General features: G+C 36.2%; 1 protein-coding gene across 1 annotated transcript in view; it reads left to right on the top strand.

The window, feature by feature from the left end:
- LOC128025828 (serine/threonine-protein kinase 32C-like) overlaps positions 1 to 12,824 on the top strand; it is a 60,914-nt gene that overhangs the window by 24,423 nt on the left and 23,667 nt on the right. Inside the window, exon 3 of the mRNA XM_052612353.1 lies at positions 6,927 to 7,078. Coding sequence (XP_052468313.1) covers positions 6,927 to 7,078 — 152 coding nt within the window. The remainder of the gene's footprint in view (positions 1 to 6,926; positions 7,079 to 12,824) is intronic.

Here is a 12,824-nt window from a genome sequence, read left to right as displayed (position 1 = left end):
TATTATCACCAAATATTGGATTGAATCTTTCTATCCACTTGTTTTGTTTCAATCAGAGCATCAATGAGCTCATGCTCCTCGGTTTTTGAGTAAAAAAGCTTTATGAAATGCATTTTATTAAATTTTTCCATATGATTTCTTCTTAATTGCGTATTTTCTTTTTACATTTTTCTGGACTCTGTTTTTAATGGATACAGTTGAACAACAGTCTAATAACAGTCTTTTTTTTTCGTTTTAAATTACATGGATTTCTATTTAATGGTTTAATTAAATTTGAATGATTAAAATAATAAAAACAAAAGCATGTCAAATAAATACAACCCATAAAACCACTTCATTTATAAAAAATAAAAAAATCACAATAATATAAAATGTTTAGTTTTTCAGAAATTCTGTGTATTTTACATTTTTCTGGTATTTAAATGCAGGCATCATTATTTTTTTGGCAATCAAAGTGCTGCACAACAGAGATTTATTGTTAAAATAAATAAAAAAATGTGTATGATTATTTATATTTTTTATTATTGTTAAATAGACACATTCTACTGTACAGTGATAAAGTCCTTCTGTCATAATTTCTTCAAGTTAAACCAAACTTTTTTCTTATTTAAGTGTTCAGCCCTACTTTGATTTATTCGTCCAAAATCAAATCTGATGTAATAAATAACATTGTTATGATTGTATTCCACGATTTTGGCCATGTTCACTCAAAAACTGAGGCTCATGAACTCAGATCAATGAGGCTTGCGATCAATCAGTTCCTAGAAGAAACACAAACCCTGTACTGATTGAAAGAAAACAAGCTGACAAAAAGGACAAAGCCAAGATGTTGTGATAATACAGCATAAAAAGAAATCTATAAACAATCATTTGTGGGCCAGTCATTTTTGAGTGTTTTTTTTTAAAAACCCTATGTGAGCGAGGTCAGTAAGTTTTAGTCCAATGCAACAGCATTAAGTAGCATTTTTCAGGAAATAGAAAATCCTCTGTGGGATTTGAAGAGCCTTTAGTGCTTCTGGATGTTAAAGGTTCCTCTTGGAAGCACTGATTCCAGTAAAGCTGTGTTATTTTAAGAGCGTGAGCCTGGAATAGTGACCAGACGGATCGGCTCTTTGCTCTTAGATCCGTGTCTCTTCGGCCTGAAGCCGTCTTGCTTCGCTCCACAGTTCTGTGACCCAGAAAGCAATTGTTTTTGATTGGAGCTCTGCTGTGGATTGAACAGGACACACTTGTGCTTGGTGACAACAATGGATCGAGCGGCTAAATATATCAGAGTCATGGGAATAGAAGAAGCTTAAAAAGTGAAGACACTCTGCAAACGCGACCAACACATTATGCAACCTTTCATAAAACACTGCGCCTCATACCTGACACGCTTTATGAGCGCAGAATGCTGCATTACTGCAGACGTGACCTCACCACAAACTGAGACGCTCAGTTAACAAACATAATGCATTCAAAACATGAAGATTATTTTAGCATTGACAAGAATCTTTATTTTATAAAACAAGTCAGAACTTCATACCTTTCAACTAAAGTCATATTGTGTCTGATCTGCAACTTCTCATTAATGAGGGAATGTGATTTTACTGTTATTACAGCATTTTTTATTATTTTAATGCAAAATATCTATATATTTTTTTTTCAGTATTGATGAGAAATTTGATCTTAATAAATCATTGTCTAAAATTTATAACATCATATAATCTGAGTATTATCAGTGTTTACTCCATTGAAATAAATGGCATTTTATTCAATTCCTTAGAATTTTAAACTCACGATTGCTCAAAAATAGTCAAAATTTATTAAACCTACATCTTTATTTCTAACAAAAATCACAAATACTACTCTGTAAAAAGTTTTCAAATAAAATAAATAAATTTTACTTGCATCAGTTTTCACTTTCAGTTGCAGTTTTTCATGTTGCAACGGTTTGTCAGTAGACATATATATTTGTTTATCAACAAAATTCAGTGTGTGAGATAAGGGAAAAAGCCTAAATATATACTGTATATCTATATCTATATTTTTCGACACTATTATGACTTTATAGATCATTTTCCCAAACTGTTTTTGACTCCTATGGGACTCCATACATATCCGGGTCAAAAATGACCCGAACACGAAACCTCTCTAATCTCCTAATACACAATTTTAAAAAATGTGGAGAAAAACTATGTGTATTTTGAGGGTCTCAAAGCATTTGCAAAGTTTCATTCCCATGCAAAAACGATTAGATTTTTTTTTGATATTTTCATGTATCTCTTGCGTGTTCAAATCGCACCTGACTGCACTATGAATGGAATCACAGCCATCATGCACATGTTTATATATTATCCTGGATTTGCAGATTCAGTTCTAGTAATGATGGTGAGGAGCTGCTGAGATATTCAAAATTAAATATTGCTCTATACGGAGTGACACCTGCGTCTGAGAAAGAGAAGTCGTTTTTCCTCATTAGGATTCTGACAAAAAATTGTAACCATGGTAACCATAGTCTCCACCAAAATACCATAGTAACTGCACTTATGCTGTCATCCGAAACGAAAGGTAGCAGATCACATTTAATTTGATGATTTTGTCCGAGGCTGCGGTGAATCATTTAATAAGGTGTCATTTCAGCTCAGCGTTTGTGTCGACTGAATATCATCTCGTCTTATGAAATATAGCTTTTCAGTCCATACACGTTGACTTGAAGTGAGAGATAGAGAGAGAGAAGATGCTTTGTGCTTCTGTCCTTGTCTTTTCTCACCCGTTTCTCTGCAGATTTCATAACAAAGCATCAAAAAGCTTCTCTGAAGAGCTGCTTCATGCATTCACAAGCATCACACTTAACCTTATTTATGTCATAATAAAATCACATTCAGTGTTTAATAGAGGAAGTTTGGTATTACGTTGAATGGAAGTGAATTTATAATTGCTTCTTGAACAACATAATGACAAAGATGTTTAATTTTTCACATAAAATCTTCTTTAAAGTGGTCTATAAATCTTTTGCATGGCATATTTGAGCTCTTTGTACCATTTAAACATTTTAACGACCTCCTCAGTACAAAATGAGCTTTTATTTAACATTTATTAAATGCTATTGTTTTGTTAATATTGTGAACATTTACTGACAGAGGGCCAGAATGAGAGTTAACAATAATAATTTTTGCAAATGTATTGAAGGAACATATTAAAATAATGATAAATCCATGCCATGACCTCTTTAACAGCTCTATCTCTGGACTTTAATTTGAGTTATTTTTATTGTGTTTTTGACACTAATATATTTTTATTATTTTTTTTCTAGTTAAGTTCTTAAACTAAATGAAGATTTAAATTGTTGCCTTGCCAACTAGATGAAATTAAATAAGTTGACATTTTTTTATATTTATTTTATTTCAGTTGATGTTCATTTCAAGTACTTGAAATGCTTTTATAGTTTTAATTTGAGTTTTTAATTTGAGTTATTATTAAGCTAAATAAAAACGAGAAATGTTACCTCAACAACTAGATAAAATAAAATAAGTTTTTGCCTTTTATTTTGTTTCTGAATAAAAAACAAATAAGGCTTTAAATTTAGTTAACCTTTTAGTAACTATGTTGTGTTTTTGTCATTTGTATTATTATTTTAAAATATGTTTATATCTTTTTTTTCCACATTTTTGTTAATGTTAGTACATCAAGTTAACATAAATTAAAAGTAGAAATGTTGCCTCGACAGCTAGCTGAAATAAAATGTTTTATTTTGAAATTAAAATGAAACAATGAAATTTTAAATGATTATTTTAATTTTAGTTTTATTTTAAATATGTCTATATAGTTGTCATTCTTTTTTCAGTTTTGCATCTAATTTCAGCTGATGCATATCTTATTTTAAGTAACAAAAATGAGTTTTTTAATGGTTTTAGTTGTGGTTGATGATAACGCTCCTCTGAGATCCTCTGGTCAGCAGGATTTCACACGCTGTTTCTCATCAGGACGCTCCTCGCTCGTAAGAATCTGCTCTGGGATTCTCTAAACACATAAACAGATGATGATAAGTGTGAAATGATCTGTGGACTGGAAATGTTCTCCAGTGGGATGGGTTTATTCTGCTCTTTATCTCACAGCTTCAGCGTGACTCGGTCAGAGCTCGGTTAGGCCTCGATCCGCTCGCTCCACAGTCTTTGACCACAGCGAGCAGGTGGAAGGACAGACAGCATTGTTATGATGTTTCCCAGAGCGGTGACTGAAATATCAGCTCAGAACAGCTGGAAACGGCCTTTCAGCACAGCCCACGACTGACCTTTACCACACCGTCCAGTGTGTGTTCAAGCACAATCATTATTAATATTTAACCAAGTAAAAGTACTGAAAATAATATGACTAAAGTAAGAGTAAAAAAGTTGTTTGCTGAAAAAAAAAAATGAAAAAAATCCTAAGTTTGATTCCAGTAAGGTAGTAAATAAATAACTTCATACATATTATTAGATATCAAAAATAGTAATAATAAAAAAACTTTTGTCTAATTGACAGGCTTTATTTTTTCTTATGTATTTTAATTTTTCCATATTAAGGATTTCCTGTATGTAATAAGTTATTACTTCTACGAGGCCGTTTTGGAGTTTCTGCGTGAGAGCGCCCTCTGGCTTCGAGTATGAATGAAACATGCACTGCATGAGAGTGTTTAGCGCTCCATAATGCTCTCATCGTCTCGTTTTGGATATGAATAAATCGTCTGGTCATACATAGACCATCTTGTTTATATGCCCATGTGCGCACACACAGAAAAAGTGATTTTAAATGCATCTGATTGACAGACTCTTATTTCAACGTTGTTGTTAATGTAGAGGTTATTTTCGCTCCAGATGTTCACTGATGGACTGGAGTGCTGTGGATTATTGTGATGTTTTTATCAGACTCTCATTCTGACGGCACCCATTCACTCCAGAGCATCCATTAATGAGACACTGATGCAATGCTACATTTCTCCAAACCTGATGAAGAAACACTGATCTGGGATGATCTCAGGGTGAAGATATTTTCACAGAATGTTGTTTAGCAGCAAGAAAATGGATTTGTTGTCAAAGCAGAATAAGGTCTTGTTTTTCTGGTTTCTGCTGGTTAATGTGCTTATGTTTTTATGGGACGGATGATTAGATCTCAGTCGGGGATGCTGTTATCAGTCTCATCTGGGAGGGTGATATTTGGGCTGTTTGTCTGAGTTATCATCGCCTGCGGGAAGGTTTGTATTCGAGGTGTCTGCTGTGAGTCACGGCTGGATCAAAAGCGGATGCAGTTAGGGAAGGTTTTAGAGTGTTTTCTAAAGATCAGGAAAACAACATTTATACTGGATGCTTTGAAGGCCATTTCCACAGGATTATTTAGCTTGCTTGTTTCTAGTGCGGACACGCTGTGGCTCTTTTCATTTCACCTGAATGAGGACATGTGGAAAATGTTAATATATCAGTAAAATAAGAGTCATTCCATCAATCGATTTCAGGATATAAACATATAACAGTAAAGACGCTCTGCATAACATGACCGATACATTATCACATGATGAATCTGATTCGTTTATCTCTGATCTGATTGTTTTTAATCCCAGTTTTTTGGTTTAGAGATCTTGGCTGCCTGGCATCGCTTCTTGCTCGCATTGTTACTTTGTGGTTTTATGTGGGACATAATTTTTTATAAGCACCTGTAATCATGCCATTAAATCACAAAGATAGTCATGAGCAGGGTCAGGCTTGCTATTGCCAGAAATGTCTCAGCATCATCAGGTTTGGCAAGAATAGGCCAAAAAAATTGTTGTACTGGACTTGAATTTTGGCAGAATGTCAGTATTGACAATAAGGTCGATACTGCCTGTGAATGATGGGTTTTGGGAAAGCTACTGGAGAATTATAGACTTTGCTTACTGGAATATCTCACAAGTTATTTTGACAAAAACTATATTAAACCAAATTCAGGGTTGTTTTGGCTAGAAGTGGGTTACTCTTAGCTGGGCTTTATCGAGTCTGTTGTAACAGAGACAGTGACGAAAAACTCTAGAACCACGTTTCATTCTGTGAATGGAATTGTTTTAGAATGAATCGGATGAATGAATGATTCATCATCTTGATTTGTCCGTGAATGAGTGATTCATTGATTCAGTGGTTTTATTACAGAATGAATCCATGCTTTGAATGAATCGGTTGAACTGATGATTCGATTAATCACTTGTTTTGTCTCTGAACAAATCTGTACTTTTGAATGAATCAGTTAAATGAACGATTCAATGACTCACTTTTGGACCTAAATGAATCTGAATCTTGTTTCATTCCTGAATAAATCTGTTTTTGAACTAAATTGTTGAATGAACGAATCATTGACTAGCTTCTTTTGTTGGCTAATAAAACAGTGTTTTTGAACGAATCGGTTGAACTGATGATTCAATGACTCACTTGGTTTTTTTTTTCAAACAAATCTGTACTTTTGAATGAATCAGTTAAATGAATGATTCGATGGCTCACTTTTGCTCCTAAATGAATCAGTTCTTTTGAACCACTCGCTTGTTTTGTTCCTGAATAAAAACAGTTTTTTTTTTTACGAATCTGTTGAACGAACGAATCATTGACTCGCTGTTTTGCTCCCGAATTAAACAAATAAATATCAATCACTGTAAAATCCCATGGTAATGAACTGAAAATATCTGTATAGTGACGTGCATGTGCGGTGATATAAGTTATTAGCAAGTCCATGTGACTTGCCTACTGCCCGACCTTTGACCTTTATCTCTGTCTCAGATCTTGATTATCATTTAATGAGCTATTAATGCAGATTCTGAGCCGTGACATTCTGTGCCGGTCGAAGCGAGCGTGTTATTAATAGGACGTGGGTCTGTGTTGATGAATATGTTCTCGTTAGCGTGCCCTGTGGTGTCTTTCTCATCGCGTGTTCATCTGTGTGTGTTTCAGGTGTGCATCGTGCAGAAGAGGGACACAGAGAAGATGTACGCCATGAAGTACATGAACAAGCAGCAGTGCATCGAGCGGGACGAGGTCCGGAACGTCTTTAGAGAGCTTGAGATCCTTCAGGAGATTGAACATGTGTTTTTAGTAAACCTCTGGTGACTATCCTGTGCTTCCTCCGATTCTCTCGTGTCTTCTGCATGTGTATGATGATGGGAATCGTTTTTCATACAATTCGGTACATAATTTCTTGATTTCAAGGAAAAGTTTCCCCCAAAATGCTGGAAAAGTGCTGAAAATTTGCTCATCTGAGTTTGTTTCTTCATCAGGTTTGTAGAAATGCAGCACTGCATCAGTGTCTCATCAATGGATGCTCTGCAGTGAATGGGTGCCGTCAGAATGAGAGTCTGATAAAAACATCACAATAATCTACAAGTAATCCGAAAACAAGACAAAACATTAAAGTTTAGAGCCATTTAAACTTTGATCTGTGCAGATTTCTCTCCTGATTCAGACCAGAACACTTTTTCACTGGAGGAAGTGTTATTATGATTATAGACTCTATGTGTTTGAGTTAAAATCATCTTAATGCTGGATGTGTTTCAGGTTCTGTCTTCTCCAGATGTTCACTGATGGACTGGAGTGCTGTGGATTATTGTGATGTTTTTATCAGACTCTCATTCTGACGGCACCCATTCACTGCAGAGCATCCATTGATGAGACACTGATGCAGTGCTACATTTCTACAAACCTGATGAAAAAACGAACTCATCTCATGATTTTCAGCACATTCATTTTGTGGTGAACTATTGCCTTAAGTAGAACAACGCAATTACTGAGAAACGCCGGAAAACTGACATCTGCTCGTTTTGCATTAGTGACCTCGGGGGGGAAAAGTGAATGGAAAACACACAACATGACGCCTGTAAACAGTGTTAAACTCTCTTAATCTGTTTAATGTGGCAGCTCAACCTGAAACAAGATCATTCCAGTAATCTCACATATTGTCTGACGTCACAGGAACTGAGGTTTGTGTGATCGAAGGAGAGAAAGCCAGTCTGAGTAATAGATGTTTATCATCATTTATCTGCTCAGGTCATCTTTAAGGCTGTTTCCATAGAAACCCTTCATCACTTCCTGTCCTTCTGTGGCTCTCTGTTTCGCCGTATGACACTCGGCTCATAATTCGATCTTCTGCGCTCGTGTGCATCCTCTACATGTGATCAGTCATGCGGTGTGTGTGAGGCTAATGCTTTATCTCAGGATACTGTGTGTGTTCTCATTTTGGAGCGTTACATGAAGATGTGGAGAGTGATCTGATTTTTATCGATTACACTTCATCTCTCGTCTCAGTCTCCTCCATTTCCGACCAAACCGTCTGTATGTTCACACATCAGGCCGTCTTCAAAAGCCAAAGCCACACAGAACGACACACACAGAGAAAGAAAGACTGAACACAATGCATCTCGCTCAGTCTCAGTCTCCATCTGTTCGTGATGGAGGCGCTTCATCAGATCAGGATATGCACAAAGTGTTGTTTATTGCTCAAGCGGCCCGTATGTGTGGAAACATCCACCTGTCTGGATCCACAGCTGTGGAGAAATAGACTTGATCAGACGGCAGGCTGTCGAAGCCAAGCACCTGCCTGCTTTTGTTCCTAATCACTGCCATCCAGAGAGTATAGAAGTCTGTTTCCACTGAATGAATGAAGAATAAAAAAGGGTAATTGGGAGAAATAAAAGGACTTTTTATCCACATTTCAGACTTTTTTTTCTTCTCTGAATTGCATGAAATATACCCCACAAGAAAATCATGCAATTCTGACTTTATAACACTATGACTATATATCCCACAATTCTGACTTTTTGCAAGTGCAAGTTTATATCATGCAACTCTGAGATAAAAAGTCACAACTGCAAGATGTAAACTCACGACTGAGATAAGTAGTTGCAATTACCTTTTTTTTTTCAGTAGTGAAAAATTGGCTTCCATAAGATTTTTACGCTCTTTTCTTAATATTTTTTTCTCCTTTTTTTTATGTTTGCTGAGTGTGAATATGGTAAATGTACAATGCACTTTTTCAAATTTTTCTACCGAGTGATTACATTCACACATCTTCCTCCAAACTCAGGATCCTTCTGTAAAGTGTCGTGTTAGTCTGGTTGTGTGTCTGAAGAGCGAGCACAAGACGTTTCCTGGATTCGTTTGAAGACAGTCTCTGATTCACTCTGTGATGGACGCTCGGGGGGTCTGCTGCTTGTAGTGTGATTTGAGCAATGTTTCTCTGACAGAAGTGGTTCTGTTTCTGAGAAATTGAATTTTGTTGCGTCTTCTGTACGCACAAACTAGATTTGCTGTAGCTTCCTGGAAGTGCCCAGCATCAGGACTATTACTCTGTGTGTGTGTGTGTGTGTGTGTGTATCATATCAGGACACAACTGTGTATAATGACATGGGTATGACACAGGTATAACAAGGAGAGGGTGACTTATGAGGACATAACCCATGTCCCCATTTCTCAAAACACTTATAAATCATACAGAATGAGTTTTTTTGAGAAAGTAAAAATGCACAAAGTTTCCTGTGAGGGTTAGGGTTAGGTGTAGGGTTGGTGAAGGGAGATAGAATATACAGTTTGTACAGAATAAAAACCATTACACCTATGGGATGAACACACTTTACACAAAAACAAACGTGTGTGTGTGTGTGTGTGTGGGTTCGTGTGTGTGTGTGTGTGTGTGTGTGGAGGTTTGGTGTTCTTGAAGGACAGTAACACTTTGTTGAACACTGAAGCATGTGGAGTAGGGAAGGACAGTTTGACATTGACAGCTCCATCTCAACACACAGTGTGTATATATATATATAATTATTTTTTTGAAGTAGGGAGGATTTTCTCTTTCTCTCAGAAGAAGCTTTCATGTGTCTCTCCTGAACACACTCTGAGCTTTGAAGAGCCACGTCTCTGGGAAATAAAGAGGGCTTCCTCCTCCTCACAGGAAGCACAGAGTCTCCCTAAGTCTTTAAAATGTCACGTCTGTAGAAAGCTGTAATTACTGTATCTTTTACCCGCTCTGAGTCATGAAGCAGCAGGAGCAGGGCTCCGTCACATTAACACACACACTGTCTGTCTAACACAACACAGCTCCGGAGGGCAGACCTCACATGAACGATCATCTGACTAACCAATCACAAGTCAGTGAGATCTCATCAAATCCTCAAATGATCCGAGCTGCACGCTTTATTTCAGTTTCAGTTCAGAGTACTTCATTGGAATGATTGTGTTTACCAACATTATTTTAGCATCACTGAGAAACTATTATATTTCTGAATAAAATATACAAAAAAAGTATTATTAATATTTTGAATTTAGTTTATTGTTTTAGTAATTTTGTTTGTTTTTCTTACTTTTATTAATTTTAATTAAAAAAAAATTCTTATAAATGTTTTTTTTCAGTTTTAGTTATTTTAGTACATAAATAAAATGTTGTGTTAGCAACTAAATCAAATTAAGTAAATTTTTTAAATCTTCTTTCAGAAAAGAATTATATATATATATAGAATAGATAGAATAGAATAGAATATATATAGATAGAAATACAAATATACAGTATATCAAAAACAAATAACAATAAAAATATTATTAGAATAAGCTCTTTTGAATGTTTAAAATGCCAAGGCTTAAAAACACGTGCAAATAATACGATTTCGTTATGAGGAGTAGGAGTGGTCAGTCAACTGCCTGAGCATCTCTTTAGGCAGGCTTTGGGGTTGGTTGAGATTAATCATCACGACCTTTCACCCCACTAGTGACAGCCCTGGACTCCATTGACTTTCAACGTGAACGAAAACATTTCGCAAAATATCAACTTTTGTGCTACATTTTTAGGTGAGTTCCTCCTTCCTTGTCTTCTCTTCTAGTTCAGGTATTGCTCCAGGCGTTCCTTTGATCTCTTCACGTGGAGACTCTTGATCCTGTCGAGCATCTCTGTTGTAGAGGACGCTCGTCTCCGCTCTGCTGGAACTTTCCTTAACTTCAGAGCTCAGGAAACTTGTGAAGTTCATTCGGGACGTTCCTTATGAAGGCACCTTGTGAAATAAGGCCAGCAGTGAGGCGTTGGCTGCGGGACATTCAGGAGAAATACTCAGAGGAACGAACCGAGCACAGTGTGTGTGTGAGCATCTCGATTTGCTCATGAATTGCAGACAAGTCCTCCGTTATATCTGGGACACTGCGATTTTTTTTGAGGAAATGTTGTACTCCCTCTGTTTTCCTCTTCATGTGTTCCTCTCTCTCTCTCTCTCTGCATCCCTCGTCTCATTTGTCATCATGGCCTGATTATTTCAGCCTCTCGGACTCTTTCCAGTCTGCTAACCTTCCTCCTCGCGCTCCTGCTGTGGTGTGGGATAGAAATAAAGGCCGTCGCTCCCGAACGCCTCCTGTTCTCTTACTGTCATGCTGCAGTTTTAACCCACTTCTCAACTATTGACCTGTTGAAGCTTTATCACCTGTCCCTGTGTAAAACTTAAAGGAACAGTTCAAGCAAAAATGAGAATGTGCTGGAAATGTGCTCATCGTCAGGTCACCTGAGATCAGGATGAGTTTGTTTCTTCATCAGTTTGTAGAAATGTAGCACTGCATCAGTGTCTCATCAATGGATGCTCTGCAGTGAATGGGTGCCGTCAGAATGAGAGTCTGATAAAAAATCACAATAATCCACAGTCCATCAGTGAACATCTGGAGAAGACAAAACCTGAAACACATCCAGCATTAAGATGTTTTAATTGTAATGTACTCCAGAATATAATACTGCAAACATTGGTTTGCATGCTGTTTCTGTTGTTCACAAACCTAATTTGAGTCAGATTTGCTGATTGCTAAAAAAAGAGTTTTGTCTAATAAGAGCCCTACCCTCAAGGAAAACTCTGTAAAAATAGGACACAGTGTTCTGTTAATATGAAGGAATGTTCTGTACTGCTTTCTCACATGTGTTTTACTCATATTTTGAAGTAAGCATTACATTGCATTGCATTTTGTCTTAGGAAAGTTAAAACGTAAATATAAAAAACAGATAATGTCCTGGGCAGAAAATAAGTGGTACCTTGTCAGATTTTTATTTTCTCACAGTATAAAAACACACTCTTTCGTGTGTTTGTTTCAGTTCCAGCAGATTCTTGAGCTCAAATATTTTAAATATATTTTTTATTAATTACTTTATATAATCATCCTGCCATCATTTATTCCCCTCATTCCTTCTTTAGCAACACAAAAGAAGATATCTTGAGAAATGTCCTGGGGTTTTATTCTAGTTTTGTTCGCAGTATTCTTTAAAATATCTTCTTTTCCAGAACTCAGTCGCTCATACAGGTTTTCAATTAAATTAAATTCAAGTTTATTTTTTATAGCGCTTTTTACGATACAATCATTGCAAAGCAAAATATTAAGTTTCTACAATATTTAGTAGTAGCTTATCAGTGGTGACTGTCAGTTTATGCACATATGACAGGATATTTCAAAAATATTAATACAAGACGTATAGTCAGCCAGATGATGAACATTATTAACATGATTAATTAATATTTATTATATGATGCAGTCACACTTGTAGCAATATTTCTTAGTTCTGTTGTTGATTCAGGGTCAGCATCATCTGAGGTCCTCTGAGGGTCAGCATCATCTCTTCTCAGGTGTTCTGGATCCAGACTGGAGCTTGTGGAAATCCTAGTTACCACGGGATGAAGATCCAGCAGAAACAGAGAAACACAGAGAGACATCATTAGCATAGCTGCTGATCCAACCAAGTAAAATGAATTAGTTTAACCCATGCTAAAGAATAAGAATGCACATTTGATCAGATGCAACTACAGTCACAATTTAAGAGATAAATTATTCGAATGGTTGGCGAAA

This window comes from Carassius gibelio, chromosome A13, assembly GCF_023724105.1.
Source record: "Carassius gibelio isolate Cgi1373 ecotype wild population from Czech Republic chromosome A13, carGib1.2-hapl.c, whole genome shotgun sequence".
Classification (NCBI taxonomy): domain Eukaryota; kingdom Metazoa; phylum Chordata; class Actinopteri; order Cypriniformes; family Cyprinidae; genus Carassius; species Carassius gibelio.
The sequence above is the reverse complement of the archived record's forward strand: the minus strand, read 5'-3'. Positions and strand labels throughout refer to the sequence as shown.